The sequence below is a fragment of the Betta splendens genome, chromosome 4 (assembly GCF_900634795.4).
Source record: "Betta splendens chromosome 4, fBetSpl5.4, whole genome shotgun sequence".
In the NCBI taxonomy this organism is placed as follows: Eukaryota; Metazoa; Chordata; class Actinopteri; order Anabantiformes; family Osphronemidae; genus Betta; species Betta splendens.
This window is the reverse complement of record NC_040884.2, coordinates 22,498,520-22,524,031: the sequence shown is the minus strand read 5'-3', so window position 1 is coordinate 22,524,031 and position 25,512 is coordinate 22,498,520. Positions and strand designations below refer to the sequence as shown.

The 25,512-nt window shown below is 50.9% G+C and overlaps 1 protein-coding gene across 15 annotated transcripts; it reads left to right on the top strand.

Moving 5' to 3' along the window:
* Window positions 1–176: 176 nt before the first annotated feature.
* tnikb (TRAF2 and NCK interacting kinase b) lies at window positions 177–25,325 on the top strand. Of its 15 annotated transcripts, XM_055508547.1 has the most exons (35): window positions 180–631; window positions 3,043–3,108; window positions 7,946–8,002; window positions 8,160–8,285; window positions 8,394–8,504; window positions 8,580–8,670; window positions 8,759–8,889; window positions 9,132–9,186; window positions 9,422–9,500; window positions 9,578–9,753; window positions 9,835–9,901; window positions 9,975–10,173; window positions 10,479–10,595; window positions 11,302–11,388; window positions 11,722–11,919; window positions 12,421–12,723; window positions 13,739–13,903; window positions 14,470–14,709; window positions 14,915–15,021; window positions 15,200–15,315; window positions 15,662–15,753; window positions 15,871–15,894; window positions 16,498–16,506; window positions 17,527–17,699; window positions 17,795–17,909; window positions 18,288–18,444; window positions 19,227–19,313; window positions 19,400–19,576; window positions 19,645–19,788; window positions 19,903–20,037; window positions 20,153–20,253; window positions 20,353–20,502; window positions 20,934–21,093; window positions 22,443–22,582; window positions 22,819–25,325. In XM_055508547.1, the coding sequence occupies exons 1-35, from the start codon at window positions 524–526 to the stop codon at window positions 22,900–22,902; spliced, it is 4,347 nt and encodes a 1,448-aa protein (XP_055364522.1). In that variant the 5' UTR covers window positions 180–523; the 3' UTR covers window positions 22,903–25,325. The 15 variants fall into 15 exon arrangements, 14 of the variants coding, with proteins under 14 accessions (XP_055364516.1, XP_055364522.1, XP_029001442.1 ...); XM_029145609.3 differs by lacking the exons at window positions 11,302–11,388; window positions 16,498–16,506 and having other exon boundaries at window positions 13,787–13,903; window positions 18,288–18,456; XM_055508538.1 differs by lacking the exons at window positions 16,498–16,506; window positions 18,288–18,444 and having other exon boundaries at window positions 182–631; window positions 19,235–19,313.
* The last annotated feature ends 187 nt before the right edge of the window (window positions 25,326–25,512 follow it).

The window sequence follows — 25,512 nt, the reverse complement described above, 5'->3', positions numbered from 1 at the left end:
CGCATGTGCGCCTCACACGCCGCGATGCTGGAACGCACAGCTGCGTCCTGGCGCGCGTGTGACAGAGAGGGGCGTTGTGGGCGTCTCTGTCCGTAGCGCAGCCTCCTCCTCGCAGGCCACTCCCGGGAAGCGCGCCGCTGCTCCGCCACTCAGACGGACGGATCGACGGAGGGAGCCTCGGTGTGTCCGCGCGCCTCGCCTGCTGTGCGCTCCTGTCTGTCTTCGGCGGCGTCCTCTGCGCCCCTGTGCGGAGTCGGGGTCGAGCGGGGGGCATGTAGCAGCGCGTTCGGCGGACTGACGGCGCCGTGCGGCATGTAGCACCTGGAGCTCCGCGCACGTCGTCGCCCTCACGCGCCCCTCCTCCGTCCGCGCTCCCTCCCGGAGCGCTCGCCGCTCGTCTCGGAAGAGCGTCGCCGCCGCGCGAGCAATTTTTGGGGGATTTTCTTGTGGGGGTGGGTGGGGGGATTTGTTTATTTTAGAGGAGTGAGTGTGTTCATCCCCGCCGCTCTGCACCTCTCGGTCGATGGTCGTTGAGGAAGCTTCCATCTTGAGTCCCGTTTCTACCCACAGAACCATGGCGAGCGACTCCCCTGCGCGGAGTCTGGACGAGATAGACCTGTCTGCCCTGCGGGTAAATGATTCTCTATGTGTGACGTGCGTGTGGTGTCCCTGTCCATTGTATGCGCGTGCGTGTGAGGCTGTTGAGCACCTGCCCACCCCTTTCTTCCCCCTCTCTCTTCTCTCCATCATCACCCGCTCCCTCCGCTTCAAGCATCGCGCAAAGATGCGTCTCCGTGGTCTTCTGCTCTTGCTGAAGCGGTGGTGCGCGTGCATGTGCGGAAACCTACAAGCTTGATCGTGTGTATGTGTGTGTGTGCGGGGGGCTATGATGCGCGTGCACAGCGGCCAGTGATTGAGGAAATCAGGACGGAAATCGGAATGTGTGTGATCATGTGGCCTCCCGCTGACGCTCCTGTTGTTTGTTGTGGATGCTTTTCTAACAATTGGGACGTGATGTAATGAAGCCAAGAGCTGCTGCTGCTGCGCCCGTGCACCGCTACCGTGCGCGTGCGTCAGGCGGCATAATAGAGGCTGCTGTGTCTGTACTATATGGGGCAGATGTTAAGCCGCTCCACGGTGGCAGGTTCGCAGCAGACGCACACACGTTTCCGCACTGAGAGACAGTTAATGATACAAAGGCCGTGCGTGCACGCGCACACGCACGCGCCACACAAGCTCGCACATACTCTCCGCGAGTAACGGCGACGATAACCGCAACAGTAGCGAGTTCCGCCATTTCGCGATGTTGTGGCGACAGCAGCGTTGCGTCGCTGGGGCTGTTTGTGGGGCTGCGCGTGTGCACGTGCGCGCCCCCCACGTCGAGAGGCTAGGAGGTGTGCATAAGGAGAGGGCTCAGGAATGCGGGCGAGCAGGAAAGAGCACGGTGCATTCACAGGCATGTGGAGCTGGTGTGGATGGAGCATGTGCTAGCTTCAGGTGAAACAGGCCCAGATGTGACACAACACAACGCAGCTACACCTGCAGAGCAACAGTCAGGTCTGGACACGATGGCCGGGTGGGACTGTCTGCGTGGAGGGGGGCGGCACCGGGCCCGGACGGGCGGATCAGACGAGATGTTCTTGTAAAAAGCCGAATCCTTCTCTCCCCCTCCGTGGCACGACAACTGGAAATTAGGTCACCCAGGACGGAGCGCAGAGCTGGGGGGAAACATTTCAACGTGACGCAAAGCCTGTCGCAAGCTCGTCCGCACACACTTCCTCTTTGTGCAGAGTGTCATGTCCCAGATGATCCTCTGATCAGCTCCTTTTGCCGTCTGATCCCTCCTCCTCCTCCTCCTCCTCCTCTCGCCGGCTCTTCCTCCTCACACACTTTATGTTCGTCTGATGGCTGCGGTCAGGGCCAGCATTCGTAGCTGTGACAGACACGCAGAGGTCGCGACCTTGCTCTTTGCTGTTCTCTTCCATTTGTCAGATGAATGGAAGCCATCGTTATCTTAAAGGAAAGCGTCTCATTTCAGCTGCAGCGCTGGAAGACGCTGATTAGTCACGAGTCCGATGGTCAGAAACACGGGTGACGTGTTAAAAACCAACTGTTCAGACACGTGATGCTGATCAATACGGAGCCGGTGGAGCTGTGGGTGAAGGGTTTGACTTTGACACAGCAGATCTCTGTTGGTTGTTTAAAGTGATGCAGTGGTTGAACAACGCGGAGCCTCAGACTGTAAACAACCAGCGTGCTCCTGAGGACAAACACTTCATGGGTCAGTGACAGATGTGAAGCATGCGTTCAGGTGCGTCGTCTCTCTCGTCCTCCGTGTGTCGGGTCCTGGACTAATTAAACACTGAGTGTGGCCACGGATTGAGCTTCTGTTTGACCTTGAGTCCGACAAGAGCGAGGCATTTTAGGCTCTTCCTCCTTAGTGTAATAGCCTCAAACACACCACACAGGTGTGTGTATAGATGGAGATCTGTGTTTCGGGACTCCTGTTTGTTTGTTAATCAGCCTGAAGATTAGATTATTTCCACTTGTGTGTGAGTGTTTGAGTCACAACACAGTCCAGTAGAGGCTGAAGGATCAGCATGAAGGACTTTAGACCAACACCCATTAGTTCATCACCTCAGTATCAGTCAGTGTGTTAATCTACACACATACACACTGATTTTATCTGTCAGTCAAATTTGCATATCTCTCTATATCAAACTGTTCCATCAGCACCACATCCAAATACAAGGAATGTGGTGCAATTTTAAATATAAACGTAAAACCTCTCTTTGGCTCATGGAGATGGAACCCAACCAAAGAATTTAAGCAGAAAATGCAACTTCTTCTAATTCCAACATTCATTCATTCATTCCATCCACCCCCACTCGCTGGGGGAGAGGTATTTTACACATGGAAAGGTCACCAGTCCATCACAGCTCCAACATGCAGAGACGCTCAACCCCCCATTCACACCTCCTCCACTCATCAGACCTGTGTTCCTTCAAGGCTCCACCTTTACTTTCTCCCTTTCTTTTTCAGGACCCAGCTGGAATCTTTGAGCTGGTTGAACTGGTTGGAAACGGCACCTATGGGCAGGTCTACAAGGTACGACTCACTGCTACCGCTCATTCATTCATTTATGGTTTGGAACAAAATAATGAGCGGCCTCTTTTTACTCTTGATCTTTTCATTGTTACTGTTACAGAATTGCTCATATTTTACAACAGCTGATCACTTTTACCATCTGGCTGAAACCAGAAACCTGCTGAATGTTTCCAGTCTGTGCTAATAGAAATTTCTGATAATTAGTATGTGGTGAATCAGCGAAGTGGCCACGGTCTTGACTTGACATGTGCAGACTCGCTCCGCTGCCTCCGAGCTGAAGGTGGAGGAGGATAATGCATGTGATCCTGAGTATCACTGCATGGTGACAAATCACAGCGTTGCCACACTGACAAGGCCACATTATCTAGAGCGTCCAACCTCATCAGGCTTACGGGTTAAAGCCACAGCTCCTCTGTTTGTGATCTGGAGAAGGAGGATTGAATAGGTGTTTGAAGGCACTGAGGTGTAACCACCAGCAGCGACGGCACCAGGCCTTTAAAAGCCCAGGAACCACTCACTGCTGCTTTGTGCTGCTTTCAGGATCAGATGTTCACCTCTGGGGGACCTGCTCGGCCTCTGGCCTCCAGGCTCCTGTGAATGAAACCGACTGGTCCTCTGGTGCAAACTACGTGTGTTTTGGGTCTGGATAGTCGTGTTTCCTAATGACTTCATGTGTTTTGCATTTGGCATTTCCACCCTCTGTTTAACAAAAGAATCGGGAACGGCTCGTGGATAAGATGAAGTCTTTGTTTTGCAGCGTGAGCTCAGACTTTGGGCTTTAAAACCATGATTTGGGGTTTGTTGACGCGTCGGTGCGTCGTCCTCTCCTCCTGATTCCCAAACGAGCTCCTGCAATCCACAACGTCTAATTTTTGACCAGAGAAGTGAAGTTGGTGAGTTTCTCCTTTGTCAGGCAGCGGAAGACGCCCACACAGGCTGTAACAACACAACAGAGAGGCTGTGTGTGTGTTCTCCTCACTTTGGAAGCAATTAACACACTCACACGCCTGCTGATACTCAGACGTGCAGCTATAACAAATTCCTTCTGTCTGCTAGATGTTCTGTATCGATCTGCGCGCTGCTCAGCGACGCCTTCTTCTACAGAGATTATTGATAGAACCAAGGGACGCACGCTGAGGACTGAATTAAGATATTGAGCTATAAAATAAAAACACACACTGCAAGAAAAATCTGCTTATAACGAAGCTCTCTGGTGGCCAGAGTGAAGCAGAGGGATCGATACTGTAATTACCACGTCGTGACTTTCGAGTATTCGAGTGTCAACACGAGCAGCGATTTGTCTGAAGTGAGCGTCTGGCTCAGTCAAACAGAGACTCGATCCGAGCACCTGCAGCACGTTTCATTAGATCACTGTAATCATTGTGACATGAGGACGAGCTGCTGGACATTAGGTTTCGTTAGAGTTTACATTATGCTGCCCTCATTGTAAACAGATGAACTTGAACTAATGTGGAGGATTTCTGTGCTGAGGCTTCAGGTTGACAACTTCACCAGATTTCCTGCAGCTGGACTTTCCAGGTGGTTTCACACATTTACTTATTAAATGGAACTCAAGCTCGTTTTCCCTGTTTGTGCGGTTGGTTTTGTTTGGCGTGAACACGGCATTCGCTCTCGAGTGCGAAACAGCCGCACCGAGACCCCCGAAAGATCACTGCACGCCGCCTCCTGTATTGCATTGATATGCGCCTTCAGAGACTCCAGTGCATCAATATATTGTTTTCCAGACGGCTTTCATTTTCAAACTGTAAGATTTGCTTGAAGTGGTCAATGCAAGCAAGGTAATAAAGCAGCAGGACGAGGACCGACCTGCGGAGGTTGACCTCCATCATAAAACTGTCTATCTGCACTGGTCCACAACACAGGACCTTCTTCCCAGGTTTACCTTTCTGTTCCCACCACAGACACGTCTGAACAATAAGCAGACAGAACATTCTCACGTAGTTTGAAGTGACGTGTTTTGGTTCACTTGGATTTTTCCGTGTGTGAAACGGAACCAAACCAAGGAGAAATTATTACAAGTTTACAAACTCACCAACTGATTCAGGCCGAAGCAAACGAGTTTAGGTGTGAAAGTGCCCTGAGTCTTTAAAGGAGCTGAAGTGTGTGTCGCAGCTCACAGTCCTTTGTGCTGATGCTTGACCTCTGAGGTTCCTACAGTCGCTGGGAACAGAATCCTTCACCTGCAGCGTTTCTGCTTCTGGTTACGGCGTTTGACTGTCGTTGCAACTTCCTGAAGACGCGAGTGGAACATTTCGGCCCCAGTTTCACTTACGCGGAGCTGAGAAAGTACAGGAGAACTCTTGGAACTGTTGTGGGCTCCTTTTGTCACTTTCCACGCAACTATTTCTGTTGCGCTTTGTGTGAAGAACCGAGGCGACACTAGGAATGTCTGAAACCTGCTCTGAACACTGACACAAACAAAACCGCGTCTTTCAGTCAACAGTAACTTCTTTTATATCTATTAATGTGCACTAGCGCCTCTACGGGTTAATAATACACTCATGGTGATGTCATAACACGTTGATGGGACGTTTTGATACTGGAGCTTCAAAGCATTCCTCTGGAGTTCCTGCCCATGAGCAAGGGAGTGTTTGTGGACTGGCTGCTGGTGATAGAGTTGCCTTCAGGCTCAGCGGCGTCTCCCCTTCGACGCCGTAGAGTCACCGTCCAACACAAACGCAGCCTCGGGCCTCACATTCAGCTGCTACATGCCCCAGTGCCTGCTGAGGGTCAAAGGTCACACATGAGCTCTGAGCGTGAGGTGGTTCCCTGCTGAACGCTCCCAGCCTGCTGCCGTCATGTCGCTGCCCACGGGCAAAAGGCAACAACACACGGTTTTGCTACAGTAAGTTCAGATTTTATGGCCGCGTCCTGGCAGCCGGCGCCACCGTACACGCCGCTGTACGAGCTGGCGTCCTGGGATGGTTCACACTTCCAGTCCCACGTCTGATGATGACGCGCCGCCTCCTCGGTTCCAGGAATTTACCGTCTGAAGCAACATTTATGGCGGTTTGACCACAGGAACAACAGCGACAGACCAATACGAGCGGATCGGCTCCTGGTCCCGCTCAGGTTTCCAGTCTGAAGCCCCGTCCGCTCGCTGCCTCCGTCTTAATGTGTCGGGACTTGCGTTCACGTCAGGAATGTGAGACTTGTCTCAACGCGGAGCGGAAAATGTGTTTTTCCACCTGGAGCTGCCTCAGAAGGATATTCTGGCCTCTTCCATCTGCAGCCGTCCTCCTCCTCACCTGCCACCTCCCCCTGTTCCTGCTCTGTCGCTATCTTTATCTCCTGCTCGCTGCGTGCCAGCGCGCGCGCGCGCGTGCGTGTGTGTGTGTGTGTGCGTTTTAATGCAGCTTCCTCAGACCAGCTCGCTTCTGGGAGCCCCGTCGCCTCTGGGAGATTGTTTGGCCGACCGGCGGTGACGGAGGAGGAGCGACGGCTAAACAAAGCATCTACTTCTATCATTTCCTGTTCTTCTGCTTTATTGTGGTGGATTTCTGCCATTTGTCCTGCAGCCACACTTAACCTGACTCTCAGGTGAAGCGCTAGACTGAAACACTTGTCTCTCTTCACACACCTTTAGGACCTGATCCAGATTTTTATTCCACAATGTCTCGCTTGCTTTGTGTGTTTTGTTTGGTGGCTCCTGAAAATTCCTGGCTCCTCCAGGAACTTTCCCTGGAGCGGCGGTCCCTCCAGTGCTCGGTGATTTGCATTTCCATAGCAGGGGCCGCGCCTGGAGGATTAAGCAATTAGCCTCCCACTCATCGGCTCCCTCCACTCCCCAGCATCATATTCATATTCAAACGGCTGTTACAGCTGAAATCTATCAGGCAATTAGTGCTTTATTACAGCAAGCTGCACAAAGCCCTGTTGCTCAGCTCATTTGGAAGAATGCAGCAGGTGCGACCCATCGGCGGACCAGACCGGACCAGGTTCTGCCTCCTGGTTTCACACCAGGACCTGGTCGTCCCCTGTGTGGGTCACTTTGCATATTTGCTAGCGTGGTTTGTGCTGAATGGAGTCTGCTTTTGTCTCTGGACAAGTCACGTCTTGAGTCCATGACTCAGATTGACTAATCTCTGGGCCCCACATGTGAGGAAGGCAATGCTGCAACAACAGCGACAGACAATGAGGAGGAGAACAGCACTCTTCTCCGCATTCTGAGCCGGTTCCTCAGCTGGCGTCTGATGCAACACCAAGAAACCAAGACGCTGCGTGTACATCAGTGCAACTTTGTGAGTGACCCAGAGTGTGAAACGTTGTTTTCTCCATCGCTTTCCCTCCTCCAACCCCGAAATCTGTTGCCCTCGGCGACAGGGTGCCGGGCCTGTTGCTAGGTTACCAGGAGGAAGCGGTGTGTTTGTGTGGGCAGGGGGCGGTGATGTGGACACATTTCCTCGTTCCCACGTCAACAGCTGCGATGCTGACTTCAGAATTCAGACGCTGGAGGTGGAGAAGTTAGACTTGTGCAGCCGTCTGTTTTTAAAGCTGTGGCTCAGGGTCCGTCACGGGGCCGCGAGATGCAAACGAGGGGTCCCAGAAACAAAACCATTCAGAAATGAACATACAAGAAAACAGTCGCTGCTACTGAACCATAACTGTTTCTGTGTGAATGTTGTCTGTCAACAAGTTGTTGCTGTTTGGAGGAAGTAAGAAAACTGGTTTGTTTAATTCACAAAGTGAAACATTTCCTGCTTGGTTTCCTTGTATTCGTAAAATGTGATTGTTTCATTGAACACATGGAATGATTCTGAGCATCCTGATCCTTTTAGGTCTCAGTGCTGATTGTCTGTCTGTCGCTGCCTTTCAGGGTCGCCATGTCAAAACAGGCCAACTTGCAGCCATCAAGGTCATGGACGTCACAGGAGTAAGTAACTCACACACAGCTGCAGGTCAGAGTCTCCAGCAGCAGCCTGTCATCCTCAAATGCTGCTGAGGCTTTTCCTCCTCATCTGATCCTCCAGGAGTCGATTCACTAAACACAGGACTGTGTCAGCAGCATTGTGTCGTTTGTGTGTATTCAGGATGAGGAGGAGGAGATTAAAGCGGAGATCAACATGCTGAAGAAGTACAGCCACCACAGGAACATTGCGACCTACTACGGAGCCTTTATAAAGAAGAACCCTCCTGGGATGGACGACCAGCTGTGGGTACGTGCTGCTGTCACTCATCCACAGTCAGGCCTGATGTTTTTGGATCAGACTCGTGAGTGGTGGAGTCGGTTCGACCCGATGCTCTGCTTGTTTGTGTGCATGCAGCTGGTGATGGAGTTCTGTGGGGCCGGCTCTGTAACGGACCTGATCAAAAACACCAAAGGGAACTCGCTGAAGGAGGAGTGGATCGCTTACATCTGCAGGGAGATCCTCAGGGTGAGAACCGACGCCGTCTGAGCATCACAACACCAGGTTTGAACGGCGTGGCCTCATGAGTGCGTTTGTCTCCAGGGTCTGACCCATCTCCACCAGCACAAAGTCATCCACAGAGACATCAAAGGACAGAACGTCCTGCTGACAGAGAACGCAGAGGTCAAGTTAGGTGAGACACACACACACACACACACACACACACACACACACATCCTCTGGTGCTGCTGGACCCACTAAGCTGTTCTGTGTTGGTGTAGTGGACTTCGGTGTGAGCGCTCAGTTGGACCGGACCGTGGGTCGGAGGAACACGTTCATTGGGACCCCGTACTGGATGGCGCCGGAGGTCATTGCCTGCGACGAGAACCCCGACGCCACTTACGACTTCAAGGTGTGTTGCCTTCTGAGTGGAGGGTGTTCTGTGCCGGGGACGGGTCGAGTCCCTGTGGCTGCCGCTCTACCAGCATTAACGCTGACACACTGGGGCGTTCATGAACATGAAATAGCGGTTTGTGGGATAAAGAGTTGGAAGCGGGCAGATGGCAGCTAGCAGCTAGCCGTTAGCACGACACGACGTGCTAAATGCTTTCTGTGGATGTCAAGTTTCACTTCTCCGTTTCTCTCCTTCTGCAGAGTGATCTGTGGTCGCTCGGCATCACGGCCATAGAGATGGCAGAGGGAGCACCGCGTAAGTGTGAAGCTCGCTGCCTGCACCGTTAGCGGACGCAGATCACAGATCAGCTATTTCTGTTTTGTGTGTCTTTTTCTTCTCTGCCTCTTTCTTCGTTTCTCATCCTTTTGTCTTGTTGTCATGTTCTCTTCCTCTCTCCTGTGCTTTCTTTCCTCATTTCTCCTCCTTCCCCCCTCTTCCTCTTGTCACATCCTTTTCTTGTCTCATCCCTCGTCTCTTTCTCGCCCATCAGCTCTTTGTGACATGCATCCAATGAGAGCGCTCTTCCTCATCCCCAGAAATCCTGCCCCCAGACTCAAGTCTAAGAAGTGGTGAGTCACGAACACTTTGGTAGATTCTTCCTTTCCTTGTGCTAAAACTAAACATGTGGGCCATGTGATATCGCCAGGTCCAAGAAGTTCCAGTCCTTCATCGAGAGCTGTCTGGTGAAGAGCCACAGCCAGAGGCCCAGCACGGAGCAGCTGCTCAAACACCCCTTCATCCGGGACCTTCCCAACGAGCGGCAGGTCCGCATCCAGCTGAAGGACCACATCGACCGCACCAAGAAGAGGAGGGGGGAGAGGGGTGAGGAGGCGACCCCCGCGACTCACCTCACATCTCACCCAGTCCGACCAAAGGCAACCTGACTCTGTTTGTTTCCTCCAGACGAGACCGAGTACGAGTACAGCGGCAGCGAGGAGGAGGACGAGGAGCGGGACGTGGGGGAGCCCAGGTACGGTACCGCTCACTGTCACTGCCACGAGTTCGGTCGATGGCTGCTGAGACTCTGGTTCCTCCTCCTGCAGCTCCATCATCAACATTCCCGGGGAGTCCACCCTGAGGCGCGACTTCCTGCGCCTCCAGCTGGCCAACAAGGAGCGCTCGGAGCTGATCCGGCGTCAGCAGCTGGAGCAGCAGCAGAACGAGGAGCACAAGCGCCAGCTCCTGGCTGAGCGGCAGAAACGGATCGAGGAGCAGAAGGAGCAGCGGCGGCGGCTGGAGGAGGTAGGAGCGCTGGTGGTAGCGTAGCGCTGGAGTTAGCGTAGCGCTGGTGGTAGCGTAGCGCTGGAGTTAGCGTAGCGCTGGTGGTAGCGTAGTGCTGGAGTTAGCGTAGCGCTGGAGTTAGCGTCTGAGGCAGACACAGGCCCGGATCTGTAAGTTCACCAACAACTACCCAGCCGAGTGTGAAGAACACTTGAGCTTTGATTATGAAACGGACGCGAGGCCCGTCCACACCTGTGATGTTGGTGATGCACCACACACACACGCACAGCTGAGGTGCCGTCGTGTCAAGTTCTTTCCGCCCACAGCAACAGCGTCGGGAGCGCGAGCTGAGGAAGCAGCAGGAGCGCGAGCAGAGGAGGAGGTACGAAGAGATGGAGCAGCTCCGCCGCGAGGAGGAGAGGAGGCACGCCGAGAGAGAGCAGGTGGGGCGAGACCCGAGCACAGCACCGATGTGAAGGGCCCACAGCTTTAATTAGAGTTTTCACTATTATCGATGGACAGACTAGAAAAAAGGAACCTTTCTCACATCTCGTGAGTCACCGGGTTGAGTCTGTGCCTAAACATGACTCAGCTGCCACATGCTGGGCTTCAACTACCAAACCATCCAATAAAAGCTCTATTCACTACCTGAGTGTCTCACTATGAAAACCAGGCAGAGACCTTTTGCCAAATTAAAATGAATTCCAGCTCTTTAACTTTTGATGCACATGAATGTGAATTTGCTTGTTTTTTAAAGTGTAACTGTGAGTGAGAGACTGAAAGAGGTTTGATAAAGACACACTTGACTCGTGAGCTGCGTTTTAAATCGTCATTCATTCATAGATCGTCTTATTGTCGAGTTTTACTGTAGCGTTAGTTGAAAGGGTTCGAGCAGCGTTTCGTGCTCCAACACATAGAACCAGTGACTGCATCACTAACGGGGAGCTTTCCCTGCAGGCCTGTCGTGGTACTTCTCTCAAATCTAAATTCCTGCCTCTTGCAATCAAGCCGATCTTCATCCTCCTCCCTCCTTTAACTGTTACTAACCCTTCTTTGTCTGCTCTTCAATAAACCCGCGTTTGTCCTCTTTCCTCCTCTCTTCTGCTGTTTCCTGCTCGGTGCCGCCGCTGCTTTCTGTCTGATGGTTAGGAGTATATCCGTAGACAGCTGGAGGAGGAGCAGAGGCAGCTGGAGATCCTGCAGCAGCAGCTCCTGCAGGAGCAGGCCCTTCTGCTGGTAACGTCCCACACACACGCTGCGTTTGTTGTTTAGACGCGTCCACATCTGATCAGTCGGCGGTCGCTGTGGATGCGTCACTTCAGCCGATGCTCATCGTTTTAATCAGCTTCATCGATGGTGTCAAACCGTTGGACAGCGCTGTGGTGTCGCCCAGCGGGTTTTGTGGCACGCGGTAGCAGCTGCAGACTCTCACACGCCCCTCAGATAAATGCCAACATCCGAAGTGACGTGAAGGTGCGAGGAACGCATGAAGACGCTGAGAATGAGCGTCCAGGCAGATGGGGCGTCGGGTCGAAGGTCACGCATAACGCCAGTCTTTCCTCCACGCAGGAGTACAAGAGGAAGCAGATCGAGGAGCAGCGTCAGGCCGAGCGGCTGCAGAGGCAGCTGCAGCAGGAGAGAGCGTACCTGGTGTCGCTGCAGCAGCAGCAGCAGGAACCCCCGCGGCCGCCGCAGGACAAGAAGCAGCTGTACCACTACAAGGACCAGGCCCCCAGCAGCAACGACAAGCCGGCCTGGGCCAAGGAGGTACCGTACCCAACACGGCTGAGCCGCAACACACGTCCTCACCAGCAGCTTTCATCCACGAAGCAGCTGGAGTTTCAGTTCTTCCAGGGTCTGAGGGCCGACGCTTGACCTGAGGAGGAGCGTGTCTCATCTCTACTGATGCTGTCTTTGTTTTAGCTGCACCTCTTCGCCATTCGTGCCTTAAGACGCCTCGGTCATGTTTCAAATGAGTTTCATTCCAAAATCATTAGTTAATTCATTAAAATCCTCCTCACATTAGTCAGTGAGAGATTATGTAACAAACACATCAGTGAAGGTTTTTAATGTTTATCATCCTATAAAAGTGTAACAGAGTTTCATGATCTTAAAGCATTTTGGATTGAAACTCTCCATTGATGTTGTTTTGGCTGCATTTAACAAACAGTAGTTTGATTCAAAGGCTCAATCAGCTGCTCCAAGATGGCGCTGGCCCCGTTCTCCAGCTGTTTGCTTGTTTGTTTACCCGCTGACCTCACTCTCCAGGTGATGCGTCGAGCTCAGAGCAACTCGCCCCGTGTCCCTACTAAGAAGTACCACTCCTTCACGGAGACGCGGGACACCAACCTCGACACGCTGCTGCTGCTGCCCGGCTACAAGCCCCGCCCCCGCCCCCCCTCCTACCCCGCCAACGTCAGTCCTGTTCGCGACGACCCTCACATGCCCCGTATTCGCATCACCTGCATGCCGGACCCTGAACCCGGACCCCCCCTGCCGCTGATGCGTCGGCAGAGCCCCGACTCCAGGGTCCAGGACTCCGAGTCCAGGGGCCGGAGCCCCGGCCGCTGGGTCAGTCGAAGAACAGACGGGCACTTTGTCCCTGCTCTTCCTCTTTGTTTCTCATCGTCCAACTAACTAACCCTGGTGAGACGACGCCTTCTAACCCGGTGGTGGGATATCTCCATTTGCTCGCCTTCGAGCCTAGAGCTGACGTCTGCCTCTCTGGGTCGATGAAAGGAAAGACCAGAGCGGACAGTTCTCATGGCGCTAACGCTGAGTCAGCGTGGTTGATCCTACTGTTGGTCAGCTTTCCTCTCTCCTCCTCATGACCTACTTTCGTCTCTAACTAACCTTCGCTTCGTCTCTGTTACCAGGTGATTGACGCTGTCTGGGGCTTTCAGGTGGATTTCATTCCCATTAATGACACAGTCAGTTACAGGTGACTGACTGGAACAACTCAGACTAACATGGTCTTCTCCTGCAGCCTTTGTTTCTCTCAGACTAATTTGTGTCCACGTGTCCAGTGGAGCCACCAAAGTCTCTGCTGTGCTGGTGTTATCATCTTATCCAAGACGCACGCGGGCGCACACACACACACACACACACACACACACACACACACACACACACACACACACACACACACGTTGAGGGCTGCCCTCTGGTGGCCGCCGCTGGCCTGATGTAGGGCAGCTGTAGCTATATCTGGCCCTCCCCCTGGAAGCTGCACGTCCACACGGTGCACGAGTCTCATCTGAGTGCATTAGAGCAGGAATCCAGTGTTCCACCCTAAAAACAGATGTGTGACGTTTAGACACGGTCCAGTCTGTTGAAGCTCAGCACATGAATCCTGTCTGAACACTCACCTGTTTAAACACATTTACTAACATTTACTTACTGACTTTTGGTTAATTTTCTTTTATTTACTACGGTGATTTGCAAAGTGCAAAACCCAATCATTGTTGCAGATGTTCAGCATAGATGTCTAATATCTAATGATAATATTCAGAAGAAGGTTGGATCAGCTGTTTGTGTCACGACCCCCTGCATGCTGAGTGACTGTGGTCTGATGTGTGTGTGTCAGGTGGAGGAGCATTATAAGATGAGCACACAGACTTCTCCTCCATTGCAGCATAAAGTCTCCAACCGGATCTCAGACCCGTCACTGCCGCCCCGCTCCGAGTCCTTCAGCAGCGGAGGCATCCAACAGGCCCGGACCCCGCCCATGCACCGCTCCATGGAGCCACAGGTGTGTTAGTGGAGCGGAGAGACTCCAGCTTCTAACTCATCAAATCAATGTCAAATCTCATTTTAGTCAAACTCCAACATCCAGACAAGTAACTGTAGATCAGGGGTGCTCAATCCAGGTCCTTGAGAGCTACTGTCCTGCTAGTTTTTCAACTCTCCCTGTCCCAGCTAATACCGATTACCTTGACCAGGTGTGTTTACCCAGTCAGCAGCTTACTGACGCACCTGATCAAGGTAATCAGCCGGGAGAGTTGGAAAAGCAGCAGGACGGTAGCTGTCGAGGACCCTGTAGATCATCACACTGAGATCCAGATGCTGTTTGTCAGATTTCCAGATTTCAGGACAAAGTGAGAGTCAGTCACATAGTCTGCAGGTTATTAGTGGAGCAAAGGCTCGATGGTTTGGACTGATTGGTGTGAATGCACCCTGAGGCATGTGTTTCTCTCCTCTGTCACTTGGATTCACCCCCCTCCCTCTCCTCATCATTCCCTCTGCATCTTCCCTCCTGCCTTGAACCTGATCCCACGGTGCAAACCTCCTGCCTGGTTCCTGCTCGTGTGCGTCCAGATGGCCCACCTGATGCAGGTGAAGAGCCACGGCCTGTCGGGCTCTCAGTCTCTCTACGACCCCCACGGGGTGTCCTCCTCCTCGGCATCACCTTCACCCTCCCGGCCTCCCATGCCCCGGCAGAACTCCGACCCCACCTCTGACACCCCTCCTCCCCTGCCCCTGTCCCGCCTGGCGCCTCCCCTCGACAAGCTGGACCGCAGCTCCTGGCTGCGGCAGGACGACGACATGCCGCCCAAGGTCTCTGCATGCCACAGCCTGCCTGTTTCTGTCTGATCAACTCTGCTTTGTTGTATGAATGGGTGCCTGTGTGTTTCATTTTAAGATCCCACGTCTGGTGAAGTCATAGGAGCCACCGCGATAAAGGAAAATCTATTTTGACGACAGACAGAAATGATTCAGATCCGCAGGTTCTACATTCAACACTTTGTCGGTTACGTTTCAGGTCCCTCAGAGGACGACCTCCATCTCTCCTGCGTTGGCTCGAAGGAATTCTCCAGGGAACGGACCTGGACTCGGACCTCGGGCTGGAGCTCATCTCATCCGGGCCAGGTACACACACACACACACACACACACACACACACACACACACACACACACACACACACACACACACACACACCACATGAAGCCAACCTCACGCTCTGATGTGGAGCTGTGGGAACGCAGGTGTGATGGTTTGGAGCAGCGCTTCCTGCATGAATGAGGCTGTGTTTGTGTTGCCGTAGCAACCCTGACCTGCGGAGGACCGACGTTTCCATGGAGACGCCCCTGAAGAGGACGAGCAGCGGCAGCTCCTCCAGCTCCAGCACACCCAGCTCCCAGGGAGGCTCCAACGAGCGAGGTGCACACTCAGATGCCACTTTATTATTACTCAGCAATAAAAAGAAGATAGATTTAAAATTCTCAGCGTTTTATTAATAGCCTAAATTATTTAGAAATACTAAATAAATATATTCTCCTGCACTATTTCAAACTTTTTGAATATACAGCTTCTCTTTTCCAGAAAATGTCTTCTCTTTTGATTAATGACCTAAATTAGCAAAACATTCACTTTCCCGGAAAAATGTTCCTTTAAGTTTAGTTTTCTCTAATTTATCATCATGACGCATCAGCACACTGATTGATATCATGCCACATAAAGGGTTTTAGGCTCCAAAACGAGACACTTCTCTGCCTTTCGTCCTCAGGTACCCCGGCCGCTAAGACTGAAGGCTCCACTCTTTCTTCCCACGAGACCAAAGAGGACGGGCGCGAGGCGGCGCGGCCCAGCAGGCCGGCGGTGAGTGGAGCAGTGCAGCAGCTCGCACCAACACGTCCGCGCTCTGTGTCTGAACTAACCACGCTGCTTTCATTCCCGCTGCCTCCCTACTCTCATCCTCTCTCCATCTTTCCTCAGAGCTATAAGAAAGCTGTAGACGAGGTTAGTGACGCCCCACCTCCTTCAGCCCTTGTTCTTTCTCACCTCTTTCCCACTCCAGCGACGAAGTCTCAGGATCTTTTCTCACACTCACTTTTCTCATGTGATGCTTCTCACATCTTGGAAAGTCTCAAGCTCCATCCTTTGCTAGAACAAAATAATTTAACGCCGTTATTTTCTGTTTGTCGCCGTTTTCACACCGTCAGTGGGTCCAGTGAGTCCAGCACCACCTTCAGTCACAGCCTGTTGCCAGAAGCAGGACCAGCATCTTCCCACTTTCTGTGCAGATCCACACTTTATTTGTGTTGATTCGTCAGGTGATGCTCTGTTGGATTGGCACCTTCCCAAACGCACAGTGGCTTTAAACCAACACTCATCACACTTTATAAGGACGATGCTCTGCATTGCTGTTGTGAGTGTGAGCGTTTACCTGGACTCACGCAGCTTCCGGCTCAGTTCTGACCTGTTTCCCTGATGTTCCTGGCTCATCGGTTGCTGTAGGATTCGTGCCGTCGTGTCACTGTAGAAATCTGTGCGGTCATGTTTCATTTTCACAGTCACACACTTTCTCTCTCTGTCTCTTTCTTCCATTTCTTCCGTCGTCAGGAGGAGTTGGTAAGAGAACCAGCCTTGTTATTTCCTCCCTCCTACACCTCATGGCTTCCTCACGCCTTCCCCTGCTGTCACTTAGCCTCTATCGCTCCTCTCTCACCCCCGTGCTGCTGTGAAAATGTCACAGAGGCTGAATTTGTATACTTTGACCCTCCTGCCCTAAAGCACAGAAGCATCTGCAGCTCCACTCATTAATTCTTTGCTTCCCCTTTATTCTTTGAAACCCATTTTTCTACCAACCACTGAAGCACATTTAACATTCGGCAGCTGCCAGATTCATAACAACAACAACTAAAAGAAAGCTGCAGATTAAATGATGCTGCTAGTTCATAAATCATTTGACAGAACGTTTGAAGCTTCATTTGGCTTCACATGGATGCAGCAGCTGCTGTAAATCTCACACAGGCCCCAGAATCTGAATTCTGAACAGATGTTCTGAATCAAACCCCAAATGCTTTTAACTGCACTAAAGTAGAGGAGCTTAATGGCATTATTCCTAGTTCATCCACTATATTATTAATATATATAATTTATACTAATCACTATCAATAAATAGACACGACAGCCCAGTCTTTAGGAGTCTCTTGCCTGCATCCTGCACGTCCCCACTGTGAAGTTGAACAAGGCCTAAGTTTTCTTCTGGCCTCGCTTTAATTAGCTGAGCATTCAAACCATGTCATTTAAGATGCAAATCACTCTCTGCTGCTTCTGTCTCATAATCAACTTGTGACTCGGCTAATTAAACCTCGTCTGCTGTGAGGTGTTGATCTAAAATCTAATTCCGATGCTGTTGCGCCGTGGAGCGCTGTAGTCCCACAGTGAGACCCCCATTGACCAGATGTTTTCATCAGCTGCCACAGAGACTAAATGACAAATGTATGTTATAAACATCCTCTAATGATGATGATGATAACAGACAGTAAAAGAGTCTTTAATGCATGGTGAAGCATGAATGGACGCGTGACAGAATCCTGCAGGGATGCTCCCGCTCCTCTTTGACGGTTCTGATGTCCTGTCCTCCAGGACCTGACGGCTTTGGCCAAAGAGCTGAGGGAGCTGCGACAGGGGGAGGAAACCAGCCGCCCGCCCGTCAAAGTGACTGACTACTCTTCATCCAGCGAGGAGTCTCACAGCAGCGAGGATGAGGAAGGCGCTAACGACGGAACGGTAGCAGTCAGCGATATTCCACGCATCATGTGAGTGTTCGTGTGTGCAACACATAGGACATTATCTGTGAACCTGATACTGTAAGTGAGGAGACATAAGCTCCAAACCTGCTGATACTTTTCAGGCCGCCAGCGAGTCAGGGAAACAGCGAGCCCTTTAATGTGACAGGAAGTCAGAACGACGCGCACACAGACTCGTATGGAAACAGCTCCCAGGACAACACCCTGATGATGCGTGAGGTGAGAGACAGTGAACCTGAGGTGTCACTGATCGGCTTCAGCCAAACAAATTAATATCGGTTGGTTATATTTGTGCATGATGTTCCAAACACAAAGCTTTAACACCAAAGGTAATAGCTTCACATGTTGGTGCAGCAGAGGCATCGAATGTCCCATCACTCAACCCAGTTGTTAGGCAGAGGCTGCAGCGGCACCAGGAGGATGCTCAGGAACAGCCCAGTCACTCCAGAACCATTTCATGTGACAAACATTTCTCTGTGTTGAAAGCCTTCGAGGTCAGAACCCACCAGCCCGCTTCGAAATGTCAGCACAGCTGGGCCCCTGCCTCCATCAGCTGACCGCTCTGCTCAGCAGCCCCCCCATTCTTCTCTTTCACAGAAACGCGGGGAACAGAGGCGTAGCTCCACCGCCAGCAACGGTTTCCCCGGCAACGCTAATCTCTTCACTGCCATCGCCAATCTCCCCGATTTGGTGCAGCAGAGCACCTCCCCCCTGGTCTCTCCTGGTGACGCCTCTGGTGCCCAAGTAGGTGGAGCACCCAGACCTGGCCCCTCAGATCCACAGACCCCTCCCACCTGATCCTGACTGACAGTCCCCCTGCTGCCTGTCACCTGCCCACAAACCTGTCCCCCACCGGCCACCAGTAAGACGATGCTGAGGCTGAGGGCGCAGCAAACATCACTTTAATATAAATTCATCCTCTGGAGTCCAGTTGGTCCAAGTATCTTGGAGATGTTCTGAAGTTCCTCCTTAGTATCAAGTTATGGATGAAAACCTTCAACAGTACATGCAGCATCTTATGTAACAATGCAGTCACAATGTGAATGACAGTAAAAACGTCTTTGACAACAAATTTAAATAACCTCAGAGCCAGAGGGTTTGTGGGTAATGATAAAGAAAGCATCCACGTGGCCTCTTTCATATCCTGCCCTGTCCTGTGTGGCCCCCGTGTTTCCCCACCGACGGATCAAATGGATTCCTCCCTCCCCTGCTCCGATCTGTCAATCGATCCTTCTCTTTTATCTCCTCCTCCTCCTCTCTCTCGGTTTTCCAACCTCTGATCCAGAACAAATCCTGCACCCTGCTCCTGAGCATGTGACACCAGTCTGACTAAATAAAGGAAACGATGGCACTGAAGCCAACATTTGATTTGTTGAAACAAAATACGTGTAAAACAGAGCAAAAGCTTAAATCTAAGTCTGAGCCACGAAGCCAAGTGCTTGATATCGTTTGTTTCCTTTATTTCGACAGTAACCTGTTTCCTACAGTTTTCCTAATCTGACAAACATTAACTGACCGAACTGTGTTGCTGCGTCTGCTCCAAGGCCTCCTTCACTCCGTTCGTGGATCCCAGGGTTTATGGGACGTCTCCGACGGACGATGACGACAAAACCTCTGCCGCAGGTACGTCTGAACAAGCTCCTTCTCCTGTCCCGTCCTCATCACTCAGGCCATTGGGACCTGCTAACGAGCTTCTGTGCTTCTCCCAGCGCTGTTTGCTGACGAGCTGCTGAAGCAGGAGCAGGAGCAGGCCAGGCTCAATGAGGCCAGGAAGATCTCCGTGGTCAACGTCAACCCCACCAACATCAGGCCGCACAGCGACACGCCGGAGATCCGCAAGTACAAGAAGCGCTTCAACTCTGAGATCCTGTGTGCAGCTCTCTGGGGTGAGACTCCCAGCATAAACGCCTCATCATCGCCACGGCGACCGGCTAAATGATGTGTGTGTGCGCAGGAGTGAACCTGCTGGTGGGGACAGAGAACGGCCTGATGCTGCTGGATCGCAGCGGTCAGGGCAAAGTCTACAACCTGATCAACCGGCGCCGCTTCCAGCAGATGGATGTTCTGGAGGGACTCAACGTCCTGGTCACCATCTCAGGTGAGCGTGCCTCATTAGAACAAACAGGCATCTGACGGCGGGTTGTTAACTTCCCCAAGCTTCTTTTAAAGCAGCACTGAGACGCTCATACGCTGTTATTGTCTTCCAACTCAGGGAAGAAGAACAAACTGCGTGTCTATTACCTGTCCTGGCTCAGGAACAGGATACTGCACAACGACCCTGAAGTGGAAAAGAAGCAGGGCTGGATCACCGTCGGAGAGCTGGAGGGCTGTGTGCACTACAAAGTTGGTAAGAAAACTCCACCTGAACATGTGGGAGGGGGATGTGGGGAAACTGGCCACCATCAAGTTAAGATGCTTTGGGTTCGTTTAGGCCTGTAACTCTGCTCTGCTCCATCCTGCAGTGAAGTACGAGAGGATTAAATTCTTGGTCATTGCTCTGAAGAATTCAGTGGAGATCTACGCCTGGGCACCGAAACCTTACCACAAGTTCATGGCCTTTAAGGTGAGACGTGTCTGAACGTGGGAGCGTTGATCCGCTAGTGACAAAAAGACTAGTGCAGATTCACATGACTAAACCTTGTGTTGGTCCTGTTTTCCTCAGTCGTTCACTGACCTGCAGCATCGCCCCCTGCTGGTGGACCTGACTGTGGAGGAGGGACAGAGGTTAAAGGTCATTTACGGCTCCAGTGCAGGTTTCCATGTCATTGATGTGGACTCAGGCAACCCTTATGACATCTACATCCCGTCACATGTAAGGCTGTGTTGAATGAATGAATGAATGAATGAATGAATGAATGAATGAATGAATGAATGAATGAATGAACCGTTCTCTGGGTGACTCACTTATAAAGTGAATAAGTGAGCGACTGCATGTGTTTGAATTTTGAACCTGTGTCCTCCTCTAACCTAGTCTGGTTACAGTCAGAGGTGGATGGGGGAAGGAGACGGTAACCATGGAAACCGCCTCACGTTGCTGTTGGCAGTCATGAGTCACGCTGTGCTCATGTCTGTTTCCATGGCGATAGCGTGGTTAAGAACAGGGGACTATTGTTGCAGCAGTTTCTTCTCTCTCAGGCTGGGGAAGGTGGCGTTAGGGGGGGTCCAGGCGCCCTGTGGGCTCGTGGCAGCCCCTAACCCCCTGCCCCATCACCTCAAACCCCCTCCCGTGTGTCGCCCTGGCAGATTCAGGGTCAGGTGACCCCACACGCCATCGTGGTGCTACCCAAGACGGACGGTATGGAGATGCTGCTGTGCTACGAGGACGAGGGCGTCTACGTCAACACCTATGGACGCATCACCAAAGACGTGGTGCTGCAGTGGGGCGAGATGCCCACCTCCGTCGGTATGTCCACCAGTTAGCTCCCTTTTCCTGACCCCTGACCGCTGACCTCTATAAGCGACCTCAACAGGTCATGCTTCACCCTCACTACTCGCCACTACCCTTCTCCGCTAACAACAGCGCTCCTCTTTCTCCTCCTGCCTTTTGTTTTCAGTGACAGATACAAAGAGAAACACCTGGTTTCTTAACAGCTTAAAGGAATACAGGCGGTTTTTGATTGATTAATGGTTTAGCTGTGGTGTAAGTGAGGACGTAATACAGCAAAGGTCATCACAAGTAACTAAAGTTCAAACCAACACAAAGCTCCTCAACGGATGCGAAGATGATGGGATCGGGTCCTGTAGACGTAACGGTAAATAAAAAAACACACTCTGGGTGGTTTTAGTGTCACTTAAACGCAAACTATAACAACTTAAAAACCGAACTTATTCCTTTAATGTCCAACGTTCCCGTGCTGCAGAGCCTCCCTTCTTCCCTCTGTCCTCCCTCTTTCTACACAGTCATCCTCCCTTTCTCCTCTGTGTGTGTTCCAGGATGCTCTTGTGTTGTTTTTGTTGAGTTTGTCCTTCTGTTCTGTAAACCGTGAAATGTTCTAATTATCTTAGTTTTATCCTTGACTGCATGGACTCAAATAAGTCAAAGCCAATGAAACGGATGTAAGATTCAGCAGCTAAAATGAAAGATGAAGCATCTGCATCAGATCAGAGCTGAGTGCAGCGCATTGAAACCAATCTATTATTTATCAGTTCACTCAGCACGTCAAGGATGAGCCACAGATCTGATGATCTGAGTCTCTGTGTTTTTCCACTTGGCCTTCACTGATTTTGCGCGTCCTAATGGATTAAACCTCTGTTGGACTGACTCTGTCCTGGTGGCTACATGTCATGTTTGCATGTGGACATCGTCTCCTGTTGACATGTTTGTCTGTATTCTACTGTTCATGACCAGAGTTTCTCACAGCCAAGCCCAACCTCAGGCCCCCAGTCCCAGACCAGACGCAGAAATGTTCTTTATTTAATAGTGACATCGAAACTCAAGGGTCCCTTGAAATCATGTACCAACGCCAAACTCCACGGAAGCCCAATAACCGTGATCGTGATCGTTCCCGCAGAAACTGCTGCAATAATCTCCTCCCAGAGACCAGGCGGCGGAGGCCTCCTGGTGTGACTGGCTTGGGTGTGAGATACGGTGCTGAGTCTCTTCCTGTCCAACCTCCCTGTGTGTGTGTGTGTGTGTGTGTGTGTGTGTGTGTGTGTGTGTGTGTGTGTGTGTGTGTGTGTGTGTGTGTGTGTGTGTGTGTGTGTGTGTGTGTGTGTGTGTGTGTGTGTGCGCACCCTCTCCCACACCTGCAGCTTACATCCACTCCAACCAGATCATGGGGTGGGGAGAGAAGGCCATTGAGATCCGCTCCGTGGAGACGGGACACCTCGACGGAGTTTTCATGCACAAGCGAGCTCAGCGACTGAAGTTCCTGTCGGAGAGGAATGACAAGGTGAGAAAACATCTAGACTCCTATGCCCCCAGCTGTTTCTGGGAGATAACAGCCATTATCATTTTAATACACATGTAATTTAAGGCATTTACGTAAGTTACTAAAATGTCAGCCAGGTTATAGGTTACTGCTCATGACACTGTTAACGTGATGACTGATCACATGACATGTCGGCTTTACCACATATGTATTTCTGGCTCTACCATGTCAGACTCACCCTATGCTTGTGTCTGCAGGTCTTCTTTGCCTCTGTGCGCTCTGGAGGCAGCAGCCAAGTCTTCTTCATGACCCTTAACAGAAGCTCCATGATGAACTGGTAACATTTCGTGCTTCGTCAACCCTCCTCTTCCTCAGTCTGACCATCGCTCACCACCAAAGTAGACATGGAGGAACGGCGGGGGGACTGTGTGTGTGCTAGTGTGTGCTAGTGTGTGTGTGTGTGTGTGTGTGTGTGTGTGTGTGTGTGTGTGTGTGTGTGTGTGTGTGTGTGTGTGTGTGTGTGTGTGTGTGTGTGTTAGTGGAGGATAAACAACAAGCTGCAGACCAGATGATCTAGACCCTCCGGCTGTAGAGGGCGCCACAGGCCCCATGGACGCCTCCACTGCCTGCTGAGCAAAGCCTTCGCCTTCCCTGTGGACTGTTCGATCAGGATCGCGGTTGTTCCTGACACTTTAAAGGACACTGACATCATGCCGAGTAGCCTTTGACTTCCCCGTGTGGCTGAGTGGGGAGCTGTGGAAAAGTTCTTTGTGTAGCACATCAGTGATTTCCTTACAGGGTGTTCACACTGCGGGTACGCTGGTGGGTGTGTGGGTAGTGGTGATTCAGGTGTGGGGACCGCCAGCCTTTGGTTTGAGTGTTAGGTAGCATTGTAAAGGAAGAAAAACCCGAGCAGTGGAGGAAAACAACTCAACTCAACCTTCTAATTAGGTTTTCTGCATTTGTGTCTGTGGGTCAATGAGTAAACACTTCAGAATAACACATCTTAGAGTGACAAGTGTGAACCGCCCTTTAACTACTGTGACACACAGGAACTAGGGTTGAACTCAGTACAAACATGATGCTGCTTATCGGAACAACTTCTGATCGCGATGACAACCTTTTCTAGACGAACATCTTGTAGCAAAAACCTAAACTTGGCTTCTTTGTCAGCCGTGGATGAAATCCTTGTTCCCCCGATGGCGGCCGTCTCTCTGGAGGAAACGGACTGAGTCGCAGTGCGAACACTAATTTTCTGTTGCTGCTGAACCACCTTCTATGTCTCCTCCTCCTTAAGACGGGAAGATACAAAAATGCGAGGGAAATGAGACGTTTCACACCCGTCCTTGCAGATGCTGCACATTCAATGTCAGCAGCTTAGGCTGATGCCCTGTGTGCGGCCGGCGGCGGACGTTTGGTTGTAGATATTGTATTACTGCTGCAAGAGCAACACAATAACAACTTCAACACATCATGAACTTGGCATAGAGTAGTTCTGGGATTTTTACTTTTGCTGCCCTCTTCTTTCCAAACTTTTCTAGTTGTGTGTGCACCGCACTTGTATAAATACTCACTTCGACATTAAGGACAGAATTCACAGAGCAGATGGGAAGTAAAAAAAATAACGGTCTTGCTTTTTTTGGCCACACCTCTGCAAATCTGTCTGCTTTGTAGTTTCTCTGAGGCGGAGGAGGTTTTTCTGAGCAACGAGCCGAGCGAAGACTTGGTTTGGGTTAACGCTCCAGGTTTGCTCCTGAACTCTGTCGTCCATTACTGTTTATTCAGTTGTGCATTTTGCATGGTGACATACGTGTTTTACCTGTCGTCACTTGTTATGAATTGTAATTTTAAAGGCAATACACTGGCAGGTCTGGCTGTAGAATATGGATGGTGGGCGAATCCAGAAGCATCTTCCTCAACACTGAGCTGACAACGAAAATGGTTCATTTTTAACAGCGTTGCTTTTTGTCTGCTCTTTTATCTTCGAAGTCACAGTCAGATAAGTCAATACTGGACGGCTTCACGTTCAACATTAGGTTTGTAGTTTAGTCATTTTGTTCATTCTCAAATCCAGGGCGTCGAGCAGGACGATCCTGAGTTGACCTTTGACCCAGTTTTTGGGCTTGTCATCGGGCTTTGGGGGAAGAAAGTGACTCATCTTCTGCTTTAACTGATCTGAAAAGAGGAGACAAGTGTAAGCGAAGCCTCATTAAGGCAGAAGCAGATTTTTATGTGTGCAGGACGTTAGCATTGAAGCACCCTGTGAATAAAGGTCAGGAGGCAGGCTCAGTCTGAGAAACTAGGGATAAAAACTATATATACTAAGAATTTTCGTTATGATGATATCTTACCAATCATTTTAGAGAAAGACAAAAAATAATGTTGACTTATTAAATCTTAGTTGTCTTTCTACAGAATAGAGAACATAGCTATAAGATTTCTAAAAAATACAATGTTTTTATTGTGGTATTATTTGTATTTGTATTTCAATTTTTGTATCAAGTATCAAAACTGTGAACGTATGTACGGCTGTCAGCCTGTGTGTGTGTGTGTGTGTGTGTGTGTGTGTGTGTGTGTGTGTGTGTGTGTGTGTGTGTGTGTGTGTGTGTGTGTGTGTGTGTAGGTGAGCAGGTGTGCAACGTGCATGTGAGTGTATGTTTTCACCCTGTCTGAATCACTGGAATCAAAAGACAACCTCAAATCTGGTAACACACATCTGTGATGTTGGGAATTCTACAATAAATGTCTTCTCCTTGTACAGCAACGATGCCTGCTCCGGCCTTTTTCTTCCTTAATCTGAGTTCTTTCACCATGAAGTTGTACTGACAGACTGACTCAAGTACAGCGCTTGTGTCTGGTAATAAAATTAATAAGAGTGATAAATGCAAACTTCATACTTTGTGATGCTTGCAAGCTTTAGGTGAGGAACTTTTAGGAACCACATGTTTGTG

Coding starts and splice junctions, on each gene's coding strand:
- tnikb (XM_055508547.1), top strand. CDS start 524: ATGGTCGTTGAGGAAGCTTCCATCTTGAGTCCCGTTTCTACCCACAGA. Junction 8,003..8,159: donor AGGTCATGGACGTCACAGGA/GTAAGTAACTCA, acceptor GTGTGTATTCAG/GATGAGGAGGAGGAGATTAA. Junction 12,724..13,738: donor GCCGGAGCCCCGGCCGCTGG/GTCAGTCGAAGA, acceptor TGTGTGTGTCAG/GTGGAGGAGCATTATAAGAT.